The sequence below is a fragment of the Charadrius vociferus genome, unplaced genomic scaffold, assembly GCF_000708025.1.
Source record: "Charadrius vociferus isolate BGI_N301 unplaced genomic scaffold, ASM70802v2 scaffold31, whole genome shotgun sequence".
In the NCBI taxonomy this organism is placed as follows: domain Eukaryota; kingdom Metazoa; phylum Chordata; class Aves; order Charadriiformes; family Charadriidae; genus Charadrius; species Charadrius vociferus.
Genome location: NW_009646966.1, coordinates 2,549,111 through 2,566,968, shown reverse-complemented (window position 1 = coordinate 2,566,968; position 17,858 = coordinate 2,549,111). Strand labels below are relative to the sequence as shown.

At 38.3% G+C, this 17,858-nt stretch overlaps 1 protein-coding gene across 1 annotated transcript; it reads left to right on the top strand.

The window, feature by feature from the left end:
• The first annotated feature begins 16,157 nt into the window (after positions 1-16,157).
• Positions 16,158-17,125, top strand: ACN9 (ACN9 homolog (S. cerevisiae)). Its single transcript, XM_009895362.1, has 2 exons — positions 16,158-16,184; positions 16,922-17,125. The coding sequence occupies exons 1-2, from the start codon at positions 16,158-16,160 to the stop codon at positions 17,123-17,125; spliced, it is 231 nt and encodes a 76-aa protein (XP_009893664.1).
• Positions 17,126-17,858: the final 733 nt, after the last annotated feature.

The window sequence follows — 17,858 nt, the reverse complement described above, 5'->3', positions numbered from 1 at the left end:
CAGAGGTAGCCTGGAAGACCCTGGCTGGAAGGGACCTGTGGAGGTCCAGCCCCCTACTCAGAGCTGGGCTGTCTTAGATCAGGTTGCTCAGGGCCTCCTCCAGTCACAAATCCTTGTGATTTTTGCTGTTTGGTGTAGAGGACATGGAGAAAAATTTGACTTACAGTATAGTTTTGAAATGTTAGCTGAGGAAATTCCCAAAGTTTCTGGTGTTCAAGGAAGACTAATTAGAGTGACAAAAGTCAGAAAGTCATAATCTAAATCAGCATTCACAACTAAATGGTACTGAAATACAAGTGCTAAGCGAGCACTCTGTAAATATGTGATCACTGACACACATTGATCTCCTTTGTGGTACATCCAGTCACTTGTTTTCAATCCAAGAGTAACGTGTCGCACAGAATTTAAAATCATACTGTGTTGGGTTTTGCCTAATAATTTGTTTAGTTTATATATAAATGTAACTATGTGGGTGTGATGTTGGCTACGTGTTTACATTTCAACAATATGTTTAGTGTGCTGTAGTTTAGTTTATCTGATTTTTATATTGAGGCACAAGTCAGCTATATAAATTAGATATGTGGCTGAAATGAGGGTTAATGTGCTAGACAGCATGAAGTGTAACTGTGATGGAAAGACTTCTACAGCAATTAGCAAGGGCTTGGAAACTAGCTTTATACTGGGTGTGAATGCTGTCTACATCATTATAAATTTTATTGTATTGGTTTGAATGGGTTGTTTGCTCACTTATTTGTACAAATATACACTTTTAATGTGCAGTAACAAGTATAGGTCGGAATAAATTAAGTGTATGAGTTCGTGCAGGTTTTTCTTTTGAAAACCAATTCCATGGCATCCAAAAGACTTAGTTCCAGTCTTTGGCATTACAATTTTAGGATGTATTAGCTAGATTGATATCTAACAGTTCTTCACTTGAATTTATTTAGTAGTCTAGCAGAAAGCACCCAACAGTGTGTAATGGATTTAATTGCAGTGTGAATGAGCACTTTGAATTTGTTTTATTTGGCTTTGTCTTTTTTTTCACCTTCAGATGTTCAGTTCTGTTGTGTGAGATGAAGTTCTCATGACCCCTTGTACTATTTAGCATATCCCATTTGTTGATTAAAGCTTTTGGTACAGTGATGCATCTATCACTGGCACACGTTACCAAGTTACTTGCCAAAGCTTTCATTTTTCCCGAGTAATGGGACTTTTTTGTTTGTTTTCATTTGTGATTAGATTGCTTGTAGGCAGTGTTTTTGAGGGAAGATAGGATCCTAAAGATATTTCAAGTAGGTATGATAATTTTGACAGCAGTTGTGGCAGAACTTTCCCAGGGAAATTCTCCACCCACCTGATGAAATAAAGCATTACTAAGCTGGGTTCTGCAAAGGAACGTGTTTTGCACTGCTGTAGTGGATATAGCAAGCAGCTCAGTGAAAATGAGGAGATCAGTTGTATTTTTCTCATTAATAAATACATTAGAATACAAATGATCCCATTGCTTCCCCCCATTGGTGTGCAGTCTTGTTTTCAGCATTTTACTCTTTTAAGAAATTAAAAATTCACATTGAAACGTTATGTTTTGACATAGAGAAGATAAGTTATGTTTTGTTCTGGTTTTCTAGGGCAGCAGTCAACGGTGAAGGCCAGTCCTGCGCTATAACAGCAGGCAGACCTTATGGTTGAATTTATGGTAGTGCACGTGCCTGCGGGTCAGAGATCCGCAGGGAGCCGGGGTGAGCTGGGAAGCGCAGTACGGTCAGGACACCGAAGCGGTGCTTTGGCCACGGCCCTGGGACCAGCCCGTGCAGGTGCCTTCAGTGTTTAGCCCGTAGGGACACTTCAGCAAGCAGCCCGCAAGCGGGTTTTGGCGTAAACAACTGTTTATTCTAGTCTACCCATCTTTTCTGTGCTAGAAATGGGGCATGTGCTGGGACGACAGAGGAACCCTCCCAGTCTGATGCCTTCCTATGCAGGGCCACTGCTCAGAGCTGGGACCGGCTGCATCTGCGTGCTGTGCTTGCCTGCTGCATCTTTGCGATACTGGTGAGCAGGAGGATTTTCCACTACATCACTAAACAGATTTAGTTTGACTAGTCTAAGCTCTCCCCTGGACTGGCGGCTTTACAGATGCAATGGGATTGATGTTACTTGGAGGATTAATTTTTTTTCTCTATTTAGTGAGCATGATTTTTTTTCAGAGGTGCATGAAACATTCTGCAGGACAACAAAACCTAACATTCATCCCCCCTTTAAGACTGAAATAAGCCCCTGCTCATGAAGAACCATAATTTACCATCAGTGTTGTTCAAGGGCAAGCATCGCTGGGTGGTAGGTGATGTAAATGTTATTCAAGATTGTTCTGCTGGTGTCTTCAGGTGACTTAAGAGTTCTTTTCCTGTTTACTGTCTTGGCCTAGCTCTATAGTGAATCCTGTGACTAAATTAAAAAGCAGAGTAGCTTATTTGGGAGTTTACCTTAAATAGGTAGCTCTAAAAGCCATCCTGCAGAGTGGAGAGTGAGACAAAAAGTCATCCTGATTCTCATGTGACTGCCTACTTGTGGGCAGAATGTACCCAAGACTTTCTTTTCCATATTTTTCTTGGCTAGCAAGCAAAATTCATTGATGTATAAACAACTCAAAAATAATTCAAGTTTTAAGCGTTTGTATAGGATTGCATTGCTTTAAACAAGTCCAGAGTAATTTTAAAGCCATACAAATGTAAGTTGAGGTAATTCCTTCATGTTGAAAAGTCTTGAAACACAAATGAAACCTCTATTCAAGAGGTTTCATATTCATAGTTTTCGTATTCTCTGACTGGTAGAAACCTTGAGGCAACCTATTTATATGCATCATCAATGGATGTCAAGCAGAGATTTTTCTAGAACTTACTGTATAGTCAGTTTGAAAACTCTTCCCTTCTTGATCATATACAGTAGAAAAAGGACTTGTTTCTTAATACAGTATAAACAAACAGTGCAGCAGTTTGACATTGACGCTAATGATAAAAGTATCATTGTATTAGTATGGAGAGAGCATCTGAGTGGATGCGAATGTACCATACCAAAATGATGAAATGGTACCACTGAACTCAGAGCAGAGGTAGTTTATCTTGGGGGTTTTTGACATACAAGTAGAACTAATATGCTGCACTTTCCATTCTCGATATCTTCTATACAGGCAGGCTGCTTCTGCTCCAAATGTTAATGCTTAACCCGAAGCTGAAGACTGTGGTACTCGGCTGTGAACGCACCTGGGAGGCTGGCAGCCAGAGCGCAGAACTAAGCCGGCTTGACCAATCTTAACGTGGCACATTTGTGTTTCTGAAAGTTTGCCTTGATACTTTTCTGGCTCTGGTGTTTTTGCATTCTTTTAAAGATGCTTTCCTTTGAATTACTGAGGTAAATTAACTTCTATTCCAGTTCAACTTGTATTTTCGCGTGGGACCAGACAGCCTCCAGTTGCACAGAGAAAAAGGAGAGGTTCTAGGTGGGTGGGAATTTTTAGGAATAAGTAGGCAGTCTGGATTTTTGTTGCAGAAGCTGAAGTTTCTGGTAACTGAGTGTTCATTTCAAAATGAAGGACTTACAACTCTAAGCTATTTGACTGACTTGATTTCCATGCCTTTATTACTCCCCTGTTTTCCCTGTCATTTACTGATTCAAAGCAAGCCCCCTTTAATAGTTGGAAAACCTGCTGCAATAGCAGATACAAAAAAGAAGGAATAGAACAAGATTTAGGTGAGTTGATTTTGAAGTATTTGTTGTATAGAGATTATAGGAGAACGGGTTCAGGCTTGAATTTGATATGTAGTTGATCTCCCCAGGAACAGTACAGAATATCTTACAGAGTTTTTCAGAAGTGCTTTCAAATTAGCTGTCTCTACAGTACTTTATTGAATTTTGAAACTTGTTCTGCAGATCAGTGAATTTTCCTTTTTCCTTCTGTGCTTAATCCCTCCAGTCTTCTGTGATAGCCCAGCCCATACTTGCTGTATTGTGACAGACGCTATAAAAATCCTCTTAAATGTCAGAGCCATTGTATTAAGGGATAAATAGATGGCAGCTTGCAGATGATTACAGAAGTTTTTGGGTTTTCCAGATTTAGGGGCTCTGATGTAGTCAGTAGAGAGATGCATGCTCCTTTATAGCAGCTCTTGAACATGCTGATGACACATCTGTTTTCTTTATTTAACGTCTGTGGCTGCTTCTGAAGTAGTCAGAGATTGTATAAAAATCTGCAAGTTAAAAACCCTTGGTAAGATACATAGTTTTGTAGGCTTTAAAGTTTTTTGACCGTAGCAAACTGCTAAAAAAAATCAGCACAATTTTAGAATTATGTTCAGAATGGGAACTTTTAATTTCTGACTTTTTTTGTCTGCACTGTTATATCAGAGAACTTTCTTGCTTCATATATGTTATATCACAATATTTTAGGAAAATAAAACCGAGTAAAGAACTTTCTGTTGTAATTTGGAGAGCCATAAAACTAAAGAAGAAGGAAATGCTTTGATTTGTTCTATTGCTTGGAGGATACAGAAGACTTTTAAAACAATTTATATTACTACATTTGACAGAGATACATTTATGTGTATACAAAGTGTATGTCTGGCCTAAAACTTGAATGTCTTTTGCTGCAGCAACAAGAACTTTCAAAATTTGCACTGGGTCTAGCACAGAGACTAATGAATTAATCTTTTTTGCCTTTTTATTAGGTACTATGAAGTACATGTTAATTGCAGTAATAAGCTTTCTTTCCATAGAGTGAGTTTACAAATATAAGCCAGTATGTTGTTAGTTGTCTTAATGCATACTGATGTAACTGACATTTTCCTTTCTTTTCATAGAGATGCCCTATTGCTGCTATTTAAAAGCAAGAAGGACAGAACTGTAAACAAATGATTGTGGTCAAACACACTTAGTTATTTCTATAGAGTAGGACTTCCAAAAGTACCAGACTGAATGTCTAAGTAACATCCCTATAAGAAAACACCTGTGTTTCCCAGTGGCAGTATTTTTTTATTTTTGTAATCAAACAAGTCCACCTGTATATGGGGTTTCTCTTATTGATGACCAGTTTCCTTCGCGGTTTCTATGAAGCGCACACCTCAAAATGTTTGTGCCGTGTTGAAGAAGCAGGTAGATAAACTTTAATGACTTCTTGCTTGTCTGTTTTAAACGCCTCCACAAGCACTCAGGTAGGACTTGTCTCTCTCTCTCCTCTCTTACTAGATGAACTGTGGTACGACTGGCCCAGCAAATCAGCCTTTGACAGTATTTTCTGTTGCTAAATTTGCTTTGCTAAATTAGTATCCCATGTATTGTATTGGAACAGGTAACATAGAATATGTTCACTTAAAACTGGGGAAGTTTCTGTATGTTTGTCCTGAGGGATGGATCTGACTTTTACACTAACAATCTCCCGGTCTGTTTATTTAATGTTGCTCATGACTTTTTACTTAATTCATTCAAGCACGTTATTCTTCTACAGGTCCATTAAAGTAAAAAATTCAGTGCACCCTCAGCAGAAGGGTGATTTGTAGTGTCAGTGAAATCAACGCAAGATGCCTATTTGCGGATTAAATTTTTGTTTATACTTGAGGTTTTCTTCATTACTGTATTAGTTCAAGGTTTTGGCTCTAATGTACCTATAGGAGTATGAGTAATGGAAAAATAAGAATACTGGGTCTCTTTTGTATATATACGTATGCTTGAAATGCTTCAGTGAGTATAATTTGAGTAGAACATGATGCATGGAAAGTCTGTCAAGTGTCATCATCTGGGATATGTAGTCTTTTGCATGTTCTTGGTTAGTCTTTAGCAGTTTGGAAACTAATGTGGTTGTCATGGAAACAGGCTTTATTTTCCTTTTGTGAACATCTACATGTGAAATCATTGTCTTCCTTGAAAATCTGGAAGTAATACTTCTGAAAGAAATAACCACAAATTTAAGATGCTTGTCCTCTATTTAAAGAATTGGTACGGGAGTCTGTTAAGTGATGTTTGCATTGTGTGGTTTAATTATAGTTGTGTGATTATGTTGCTAAAACAGTCTTTATGATTTGTTAGGTACAATGCCTGTGCATAGTGTCAATATTTGTCTGGGAATTATCTGCAGTGAAGCACTTTGCCAAGATTTTCTAACTTTATATTTAAATGAAAATATTACGGTATAACTGATGCATTGAGGAAGTTAAGTTTTGAAAAACAAACTGATACTACCACTTCTAGTCTTTTCCCTCGCCCTGCATGTGATAAAACCTTGAAGTTTCTGTGAGATTATAGCATGACATTTGCCAGACAAAACATCAGCAGTAGACAAAAGTGCACAGGACAACTTTTTTATTAGCCAAAGAGCTGCCATGCACAGTGTAAAATGCCAAAGCAAAATAGGAACTGAGTCAACAAATAACCATCTTTCAAATTGCTGAGGATTTATTAGGATTTGTATGAAAATATAAACAAAGTTCTTGAGAGAAGTTTAACTTTTCTGGTCTGTATCTTGTTTGTCCAGTCACAGCAGTCTAAGAGTTTGGTATTAGTTACAGTGTAATTTCATCATAATTTTCCACAGATAAAGGTCCAGACTGAATAATTTTCCATGTTTTGTTCTTAAATTGTTAACTATATTAAGTTTGAATGGTTTTTTTAATATATCTCTCTTCCAAGCGTTTTGTCTCCAGTACCAATTTAAGACTCTCAAATACTAACATGTACTTCAGAGAAGAATTTTTTTTTTTTTTTTCATTCTTTCATAAAAGAAGGCTTTTTTTTTCAGTGGAACTCATGCTTTGGATGATACAGCCTATCCAAAGGAAGAGGACCATTGTAGGATCTTCTTGAGCCATTGGAACCCATTTGTGTGACCGTTTCTTTCGTTCTACCTCCCATCTCTTCCTCCTGCCCCGTTTCTTGTGCTGCATCTACATTTCAGAGTGATTTCTCTTTTCAGATCTTAACTGGTCATTTTGGTTTTTTCTTAAAGGTTGTTTTTCCTTCAAGTATGTTCTGATTTTTTTTTTCCTTTCTTCTTCCCTAGAACGAGTTCAAGCTTTCTATTTAAGGCCTGAGATGATGCTCATTAACATAAGTGGAAAGGATCTTAAAGATTATGGTTGTTATCAGATGGTCAAAAAGCTTTTAGTGACCTAGATTTTGGCCCTGATATACAATACTGATGTAAGTATTGTGTATCCAGAAAGAAATAATTAATCACAGCTTGTTTTTCCACAAATGACAGTAAAGTCACTCTGATGTACTGTAATGCTGTTTGGCTCCATTTTGGTCTTAATAGCATTGGTATATTGTTACCTTGACAGTCAGGCCACAAACCTCCCACTTTCACCTCAAATTATGATCTCATAAGTCTTAGATGAAAAAAGGACATTAAAATAACATGTTATTTAATCTATAAACAAAGCTGAGTTATTTCTCGAGCTTTTTTCACGTTCCTCTAAATGAATGTAATTTCTTCCAGTTTAACAATATTAGTAAACTGTGTTCAAAAAAAGTAGTCCATTTATACCTTCCTGATCAAATAATAATTCTCCATGCTGATTACTAAGTATTACATAATTATATTACCTGGCTCCATTTTAGCTGAACAATTTTTCATTCTCTCCTCCCAAAATGCAAACAAGCAAGCAACCAAAACCCAGCCCCCTTACACGGTAGCAGTTCTGTATAGTTGTAGTGTGTACTTCATTGTGTTACTGTGATCACTACCCTGAAATTTGGTCGATAATTGCATGTTCTAGCATCCTTCCTGAATCTCCTGGAAAAATGTGATATTGTTAAAGTTCTCGTGGCTTTTTCTTTCAGATTAGCTTTTGGAAAACTTTGAAGTTTTCTAGTTGTTGCCATTTTTTATGACCCAGTGACTTTGTCCTGGAGAAAGCTGTTTTATCTCTGTGTGTTGCAATTAGAAATGGTAACATGGTCTTTCATCCTCAGAAATTAAAGTACATGTAATTCATAGTTTTCTAAGGATAAAAAGGAACTGCATTTTTTTTTTCATCATGTGTTTCACTTCAGCATGTTGCTCAGTCTGACTTCAGCAGCGTTACCCAAAGAGAAAACAAACTCCAGGGGAGGGATTATAGATTCATAGAAATGGTATTTTTATTGCCTTTTGTAATTATAAAAAGCAAAACAAAACAACTAATTGAACACTTTCTGTTTACCATAAGAAAGGAAGAAGCTGATTGAAGCCAGTCATCTACAGCCAGCGAGAGAGAGATGTACTTGCTTTCACAGATGAGACCCACATCTCTGGAGGACACTGTATCGAGTCACCACATCATGTTTAAGACAAAAGTTTCTCTCTCTGACGCTCAGCACAAAGACAACCTGCGTCTCTAGCTTCGCTTAGGCCTGTAACGTTTAGAGGTACACAGTCCCATCGCATGTGCTAGACTATTGCCTTGGCTTGAAAGGGCCTCTACAAATCTCTTCATCTAATAATGGACTGAAATACAACATAGCTTATCCATCTGCTCTTCACACAACTTGTTTTTAGAGCTCCTCAGTAATTACAATTGGGTATATTTGTTAGAAAAAGGAGGATTTTGTTTCACCTGCATTGTTTTTCTTTGGGGGTAGCAGATGTATTCTGTAGTGAGATGGGTTCTCCACGCTCATGGTATGTGAGGAACCAGTTTGACCTCTGGCAAACTGTGTAATTTTTGTACCTTTTGTATTTCCCATTTGTGCTTAAATGGACCCTGTTTGTGTGCTACTCTGCAGTCTCCGTTTTTCCTTCCCATTCGGGAGTGCCACTGTAGTGCCTGCCTCAGCAGGGACAGTGGCTGGGAGTTTCCTGCTCTGGTTTAGCCCTGCTCTGGGATTATTTTCCCTTTGGGATTCCCCAACTGCCCTGCTCGAGAGGTAGTGATGCACAGGGAAAGAACAGGGATCTTGTCCTGGGAGGAATGCAATTTGCACTGTTGCTGGATTAGAAAAAAATGCTTAAAAAAATTTTTTGTTGTTCTCTCACATAATTTGAATTTTTCAAAAGTTTGTATGAAAATGTGCTTTCCTTTAATTTCTGAGAAGAGTGCTTTTTTTTCTTTTATGAAATAGAATAGTATTTCAGCTTTAATAAAAATAAAGTACTCTTTCTGAGACCCTTTTGATTCTTACTTATATCTGCTTAAAGTTTCAACTTAGCGTTATTATGAGTGGTCATGTAAGCTACTCAGTCCATTTTTAACTGTTCATGGTTTTATACATAGCAAACCTCTGAATAAAACATACCTATTTAATGTGTTACATCCTAACTTGTGCATAACTGAACTCTCTGTTATTACTAGAAAATATCGAGGATTGCTGAAATTTGACATGTAAAAGAAATGGCAGATTTTTTAGCTTGCTTAAGGCATCTTATTCTTTATGTCTAAGAGCTGTCAGAAGGTGGTAAACAGATCTCAGAACAGCAGCATTTATAGCCAAATTGTTCTCATGAAATATAAATCAATCATACAACAGAACAGCTAATTAAATCTGTAGCCTATAGCATAGTCACTGGTATCCCGTCCGTTAGCAACCGTGGTGCTTCACTCAAGCCAAACAGCTTGAGTTTATAGTGTGTTTAATTTGAGTGACAGGGGTTTGTGTGTGAATGCAAGGAGGATTAGAGTATTATTTAAGTGATGTCTCAAGAGCAGCAGTGGTGAGCGTGGGACTTGAGCGGCGTTTGCTTCCTTACCTCTGTTGTTTCAGCCTGTGCTGGCTGCGGCACTGTCTCTGGTCTCTGATGTTGCAGCGGCGGCTACCTTAGCCCAAACCACCCTGTTGAAGGCTTGTGCTATGGCCTTCTTCAACGAGTCTGTGCTAGGAAAATCTTCCTGGTTTTGAAACCAAGAAACTTAGTGTTACTTTGAACAACTCTGCCTCCCTTAGCAGATATTAAGCATCTTGTTGATGGATTCTGTGCTACAGCATTGGTAATGAAGGAGTTGCTAGAACAAGAAAACATAAGGAGAAACATTGGTTTCTATCATAAATAAGCTTGTATTTTTTTTTTATATACCCGTTAAACTTACAGTTTAACTGTAAGTTTATGAAGACCAGTTTGTTTCTAATGCTTTATTTAACTGGAACAGGATGGTGTTTTGGAGGCCTTACTGTTGCCTCAGAATGTGAGCGTTGCCTGCTGCACCAGAGCTGGAGCATCTGTGAATGAAACATTTGGCCTTGTACCTTCTGGATGTTGATGTTTTTCAGGGTCACATGTAAAGTCCTACAGATTAGAGAATAATCTTTGAGATTTCCCTCTTGTACTCACGCTAGAGTCCAGAAAAATAGTTTTTGCAAAGCCACCCAGCAGTAACCACTCACCCTGCATCGTTCAGGCTTTCACAGGACCTGAAAGTGTTAAGACAATGCTGCAAGTTCATGTGAGTTCTTCTCACTAACAGTTGCCTCTGATTTGCTGTTACACATGTGATGGATGCTTAGGTGATTTAAATTCCAAAGGAGAAAATTGTTTTTTCACCTTCTGTCAAGACTTGCAGTAGGAGCTGGACATCTTTATTCCACGGAGATCCTGTGCTGTGTTCGGTACCTCAGAGCAAAATTCCCATCTTCATTCTGTTGCCCTTTTCCCAGCAATTAGTATTTTAATTTTCCACGTAAGAAACTCTGATAATGCCAGACATATGTCATTACCTGGTATCATTCAAATACCATTTGATGGGTATTTTAAAAAGCAGGAGGAAGATTTACTCACCACCCTTTGTTAGTATATTGACTTTTTTTTTTAATTTTAAGTAGTCATGGTTTGTCTTTTATAAAAAACAAAGGTGGTTTGAAGTTGTTTGAGAATGCCTTGTTCCTGTTGGAGGATGTGTGACTTCACATAGCTGTTTATTCAGATTAGGTAATTTATTTGACAGTAATTGCATTTTGTGCAATTTTTAAAATGTTTATGGGCTATTTTAAGTAGTCTGACAGAGTGAAGTGTAGGTTGTTCCAGCTTAATGTGTTCTCAAGCATATGAAAATATTCACTGATATTGTGTATTAAGCCGAGCTTAGGCGTGGTAGAATTTTCCTGGGTTTGTTATTACATTTCTAACTATACTTACAGCTTCAAGTAAAATATATGAAAATGCTGTGGAATTTCTTGAGGTGTTATCTTCCATTTAAAATGCACTTCTATAAAGATTTTGTCTTTTGCTGATACACAATTAGTTCAACAAACAAAACAGTTTTGTAGTAAAAACTACAGTAAATTAGTTGCAGAATTCTGTCTGAATGTGCATAAAATAACTCTTTCAACATATCTCTGCAGAGTAATAAGAACAGGTTGTTCCTTGCTGTGCTGTTGGTTCACAGTCGTTTCTTCATGCTATCGTCCTAGCAGCGTGTGTTTGATTTTTGTTTCTAGTAGCAGCAGAAGAATTTGAAATGCTGCAATTTTAACTTAACTTCCAGGGAGCAATGAGGGTGGCCTGTCAGGCCATGCTTGGGTTTTTTGATGTCACCCTGAGAAAAATAAATTTAAAATAATTTGATAGCGTTTTTCAGTGCCTGACTGTGCTCTGTTTGTTTAATGTGTCTCAGAGTAGCGGTTTCTGATCTGGCCCCAGTAATGTTGTTGTTTATCAGTGTTATCATTAATTTGACTGCAAGTGGAGGTAGTTGTTTGTAATGGATGAGTACATCAGCTTTATACTTAAACTGCTTAAGGGAGATTAATATTTTAGACCTCTTTTTGAGGGAAAATCTAGCAAGAAAGTGGATTGTACAGGTAGTTGCCGTGAATAGACGTATCTGTCCTGACTTTTTCTATCTAAATGAATCTTACAGAGATTTTTGGAGTGATTGTCTAAAATGCAGCATTGTACATGTTGAGGAGGATGCCAAAGAAAATAGAAATGATGATTACCATTCTTCCTAGTGAAAATGGGCAAATGGGCTCTTAACCCATTTAGTGTTGCGATTAAGTCATAAATGTCTATCAGCATTTCATATTTGCATATGAGATAAATTATCAGCATGCACTAGACCAGGTGAGAGTCTATACATCTGGCAGTCAGGGAGCGGGGCTTTTGGTTGTGTGGTTTTTGCTTTTATTTCTCTATTTAATCCTTTCTCAACTTGGAAAACAACAAGGCTGACACCCTTTCTGTAATGTGTGGTATTTAAAACCTCAAATGTCACCCATCCCCATGCCCTTTTGGTGAATTTGTGCATTCTGTGAATGCTTATGAATCAGAGAGCAGGGGGAAACCATGTACTCGCTTCAGTTAGCGAATTTAACTAAAAACCCGTGTGGTTTTGATTACAGCAAGTACTCACCTTCTGTGTTTTTGTAGAAATCACTTAGAGGTTTAAGTATTTAATAATGTCATAGTATTTTAAGAGAGCCCAATGGCTGGATTCAGCTTGTGTGCTGTAGACCCCAACATGATCTGTGGACAGAACCAGCACCTCTAAGGTGTGCATCAGAGCATTCAGGTGAGGTATCTGCTTCTCGACATTGGCGATACGGAGAATTTTGGGGTATCTCTTTGGTTGCACGTACTGTTAGGAATGTAGCGTCCTCGCCAGTGTGCACCTCCTTTTGGACTGGGATGGATACTGGGAGGAGTGGGACTCTGAGGGTGTCTGTGGTATGGATGGCCAGCACGCTGGGATTGAATACTGGACAAATTAGTCATCTTCTGATGGTAAATGGTCAGGAGAGGTTGTCTTGACTTGGACTTAATTCTGATCCTCTTTGTTTCTGGTGGTAGTCAAATACAAGGGGGCAAAGGCTTTTACCATTCAGCTGATGCTATGTTTTTTGTTTGTTTGGTTGGTTTTTTTTGTGGGGGCATCCAGCAAATGCACAGCTGGTGCAGGCAGGGGATCAGTGCAGTTAAGAGCTACTTAAAAAGGACCAACCAGCCTAAAAAAACCTGAGGTGCAGTTTGTCCCTGACTGACTTGCCACACTTGACCATCCATGCAAGGGAGGAGAGCACCTGTGTGCCTCTGCCATCCTTGTGTACGCTGAGCCTGGCTCTGCGAGGGTGCAGGTTTACTTGTCTCACGTTTTGTGTCTCCTGTCTCTGGTTCTGTGAGCAGAATGCAAACCCTAATTGGAATAAGATGCCCTTGAAAAATCTGCCAGGGTTTTGTGTCATGATTGACAAAGGAGTTTTGTTGCGTTTGGAAGATGTAGTTGTGTGTAAAATAAAATGAAAGGAGGAGGCAAAGTAATTTGCCTTGTTTGGGAAAGCTGAGCAAGGGTTTGTTTCAGTTCTGCTGGTAGGGAAGATAACAGTCATAGTTAAATTCTGTATCTGTTAAGTTCTAAGAAAACTAGAGCATACACAAACATGCTGTTCCTACTTACTGCCTGAGAAGGACTGTGATCATCACATTTTGTGACCAGAGGTGTATTATTGAAAGAACAAATGTTAGCTTGGTTTTTTTGGTTGTTCGTTTTTTTTCCCCTTTTTTTCATTACGCTTTTAAAGTTTATGTGCAGTTAACAAAATGGCACATTTTCTGTATAGAGACCGAATCTTAAATTACAGAACTATGTACCAGCAAATTATGTAGTACCTTTCCACAAAACACTGATCACATAATAACAATATGAATTTCTGAGGGAACGGTAATGTGTTAAACACTTAAATATCTCAAGCTTTGTTTGTTCCTCATCTGGTATCACAGGCAGAGAAGATGAGATATGCCATAGATTTGATCTTTTTCCAGTGCTTTTGTAAAGGCTGAAATGTTTTTTCTTTGGTGCATCACTGCCTTTTGGTAAAATGAGGTGAGAAAGTTCCATTTTCTGTCATGAGCCAGCCAAAACCCAACATGTTTTCAGGGTCCAATTTTGAGTTTTTGTTCACGCTACAAATCGATGTGAAACCACAACTATTGAGGCTCTCTGGAATGTACAAAACATTTGTTCAGCTAGAAAATAAGTGGGGGAAAAAGAGCCAGTGGTGACATGTCCAGATGGGAGCATGGAGTGCTGCGAAGCAGAACACCTGGCATCAAGGAATGGGGAAATACAGTCCATCGCTGTGTGTCTGGGTGCAGGGCATCAGTGAGAGTGGGTGTTGTGGCTTTGTCGAGGACCACCTCTTCCAAGATCTGAATTCTTTAATGCTGATACTTTGTGAAAGGTGATGATTTGATGCTGGATATAATAAAAAAATATTGCAGATTCTTTACCAGTAATTCATTTGATATTTTGGGGAAAGATGATCTGATAAACAAAGTTTGTAAAATTGTAACTGGTCTTTAAATGAATTTCAGTTATTTCTAGGTACCATAGCCCAGGCCTGCAGCAGTAGCCCTAGGTTCCTCCCAGGTGGTTGATCATTAGCAGTGGGGAGGACTTTTCTCCCACTGTGAAACCTGCAGTGGTAGGACATCCATCGCATGGAGGGGTTCTCGGGGTTTGTACATTTAGTCAGGTCTCTTGATAAGATGTGGAGAGTTTCACATTGCTTGCTTTCAGTATTGTTTCTGAATTATATGCTGCGAACGTTTTTGTTTGGTATAATTAGAATTTCTTTCTTTGGAGTGCAGAATACTGATTGGATTGTTCTGTGTAGAAATTTGAAGATAGAATGAGGTACAAAGGTTGATATGTAACATGTCAGTGTGTTACTGGTCTGGTGTCTGCTTCAGAGATCGCATTTGTCCATCTGCCTTGATGAGAAATTCTGTGTATCACAAAGCTGAAGAATTTTTAACCCATTATCCCTTTCCCTCTTGTTGATTGTTCAGTCATCGGGGAAAAAAATATATTTAGTTCCTCCTCAACCTTGCACCAACTCTAGCATAAGGCAATACCACTGAGGTCTAGGGTTACTGCAGGGATTACCAGTAGTGTCACTGTTCCTGAATGCATATTTAATGTAAAGAGGGGAGAGGTTATGTGGGGAAGAATCTTGGTATTATGGAACTTGTTATTTTTCTTATTGGGTAACTTTAATGTAAAGTTCTGCTGCTACAGATCTCTCTAAAAGAGATGAGGAATCAGTTTAGTTCAGTCTGTATTAATATAAATTTACTTTTGTTTGCTGGGTTTGTTTTACCTATTTTCTTGAAATAGCCATAAATTAAGCTTTGCAGCCAGCCTGGTAAGATCCCGCTGACTTTAGTGAGACTTGTCATGGTCCATAAACAATGTAGTATATTTATGTTAGTAAATATTGTCATTTTGAAATTTATCACATGCTCATGAATAACATTTTCCTTCTCACACACTTCTCTGGAATTATTAGACATAAAGCTGAAGTAGTGGCTTTAGTAACGTTGCTGGTAATTGAATTAACAATTCAGTATTCCGTAACGAGGCTACTTCCAGCTGAAAACTTGAAATGAAAATAATGCTTGTATCTCGTTGCCAAAATTCCATGCTTTTAAATACTCCTGATATTTAATCCTTTATTAAAAAAAAAAAAAGGTGTTACCATGTGACACAGTTGTTATTTATTTAGAATGTTGGTTTTTTTTTTAGTTCAATCTCTCATACTGTGTTCAGAGCTGCCATTGAAACTTTAAGGATACTTTAAAGGATACCTTACTAAACTAGGAGATAAGCCTATATTTTTTCCAACAAAAATCAATTTTTAAAAGTAATTTCTTAATTGTGGAGTTTATTTTCCTTAAGAGGAACTTAAAAACAAAAGTTTAGACTCCCTTCCAACACAGTGTTTGATTGTGTGCTTCACTTTTAAACATCTGAGTAGGTTCAGTGACTTCAGTGAGTACACACACCATGAGGCTTTTGACCAATTCACTCACTACAACTTCTGAGAGCTGCTGCAGCGAGGCAGGCGCTGGGCAGAGGGAGCTGCGGAGTGCACAGGAGCCTCAGAGATGGGCTTTGAACACAGCGGTGTCAGTGGTAGCACCGTTAACCCAATTAAATTTGCAGAACTGCTGTCCTTGCAAAACACTCGAGTGCTGTAATTTAGAAAGTTGTAAAGGTCAAAGATTGCTCCAAAGTGGTGAGAAAGTAATTTTCCAGCTACGCCCACATTACTGGTGTGACCATTTCTGGTAGGCCACTTTAATTTCTGCCGTTGAGAAAGTTGTGCTTTTATAATGGCCCTCAGCCTGGTATTGCTGTGATACATACGGACCATTTTGCCTATCCACTGACATAAATGCTGTTATTTAAGTAAACATCGTCCAAATGCTTTCTGTTACAACAGGGGTGAAAGTAAGTCTGAACAAACTTACTTATGTTCAAAACAGTACAGAAAAGTGGTTATCCTTTTTTTCCTCCAGGTAACGAGTATGCAATATGGAGGTGTCTCTCCTTGAAGCTCCTTCTTATTCTACCCTAACTTCTAATTTTGGTAGTGAATTTCTTCCAAAGCTGACGGAGCAACAGAAGTCTCACAGTTGCTGAATTCCTACCACCTTTGGAGCAGTCCAGGGCTGGGTGCAAATGACCTTATTAGTTCCCAGAAATGCTGAGAGTGGTTAGGCAGAAAGGATTTAGGACATTGTCTAATTGTAGATTGCTTTTTCTAATACATATCCTCAAGAATAATACTTTCCGAGATGTCTAAGTTTACAAAGAGAATCCTATTGATATCCTGCTAGATAGGAAACATATTTTAATAGCCATAACTACATAAATATATTTGATCTATAATTAAATTTTGTTTTGTTTTCAGTAGTAGTACATGATATGACAGAATTAAATTAACTTGTACATATGAGAGATGCATTTTAAACTAGCTACTTAAAATTGACTGTAGGCATTAGAAATGCCATAATAGCTTTTTCTTTCTTATGGAAAGTGTATTTTTTTTGTCATGTGCTGTTGATTAATAGGCTGTTGTAGAAGGTTGAGTAAGAGTATGTTATTCCAGTAAATTGGTATTAAAAAAAGTTGACCTGAATCCTGCATTTGTCATTTTTGTGATCTTTGTATTCCTTCCTTATTAGAACTACGCAGCACTGATACAGCAACAAATTAATGAGGACAAACAAAACTTGAGAGAAAAGACTGTGTATGGAATCCAGCTCACAGAAGAAAAACTTAATGACTTCCGTGATGAACAGATTGGGCAGCTGAAGGAACTGATGGATGAGGCTACCAAACCTAATAAAAAAATCACCATTTCTAATGACTCGGAACACAAAACCTAAAAGGGTTTAAAAAATGTTTTAATGCTTATGGAAGCATTTTGAAACTTCCTTTTCCAGTTGGACTTAAATGTGGTTTCTGTGGAATAACAAGTGCTGCTGATGCCATAACTTGTCTGAAATGGATGTCTCTGGCTATTTGGCTTTCTATGCAACAATAAATATTATAATGGAATAATCACAACAATGTAATGTTAATTAAAATATTGTGTATTTTTGTGGTGGGTTCACCTTGGCTGGATGCCAGGTGCCTGCCAAGCTGCTCTGTCACTCCCCTCCTCAACAGGACATGGCAGAGAGAAAATAAGATGGAAAAAGCTCCTGGGTCAAGATAAAGTCAGTTTAATAAAGCAAAAGCAAAGGCCATGCATGGAAGCGAAGGAAAACAGAAGATTTATTCTCTACTTCCCATCAGCAGGTGATGTCCAGCCACTTCCCAGGAAACAGGGCTTCAGTATGTGTAGCGGTTGCTCTGGAAGACAAACATCTTAATAACTAATGCCCTCCCTTCCTCCTCCTTTCTCTTAGCTTTTATTGCTGAGCAGACTTCGTATGGTATGGAACATCCCTTTGGTCAGTTTGGGTCAGCTGTCCTGTCTGTGTCCCCTCCCAAGATCTTGCCCACCGCCTGCCTACTGGTGAGGGGGGAGCGTTGGAGGAACAGCCTTGATGCTGTGGGAATGCTGCTCAACGTTATCAACACCTTTCTAGCTACCAATGCAAAGCTCAGCACTGT

What these genes read in the sequence shown, in the direction of transcription:
- ACN9 (XM_009895362.1), top strand. Translation starts at nt 16,158, where the DNA reads ATGCTTTCTGTTACAACAGGGGTGAAA. An exon ending in CTGTTACAACAGGGGTGAAA is followed by an intron (nt 16,185 to 16,921) that starts GTAAGTCTGAAC and finishes CTTCCTTATTAG; the next exon opens with AACTACGCAGCACTGATACA.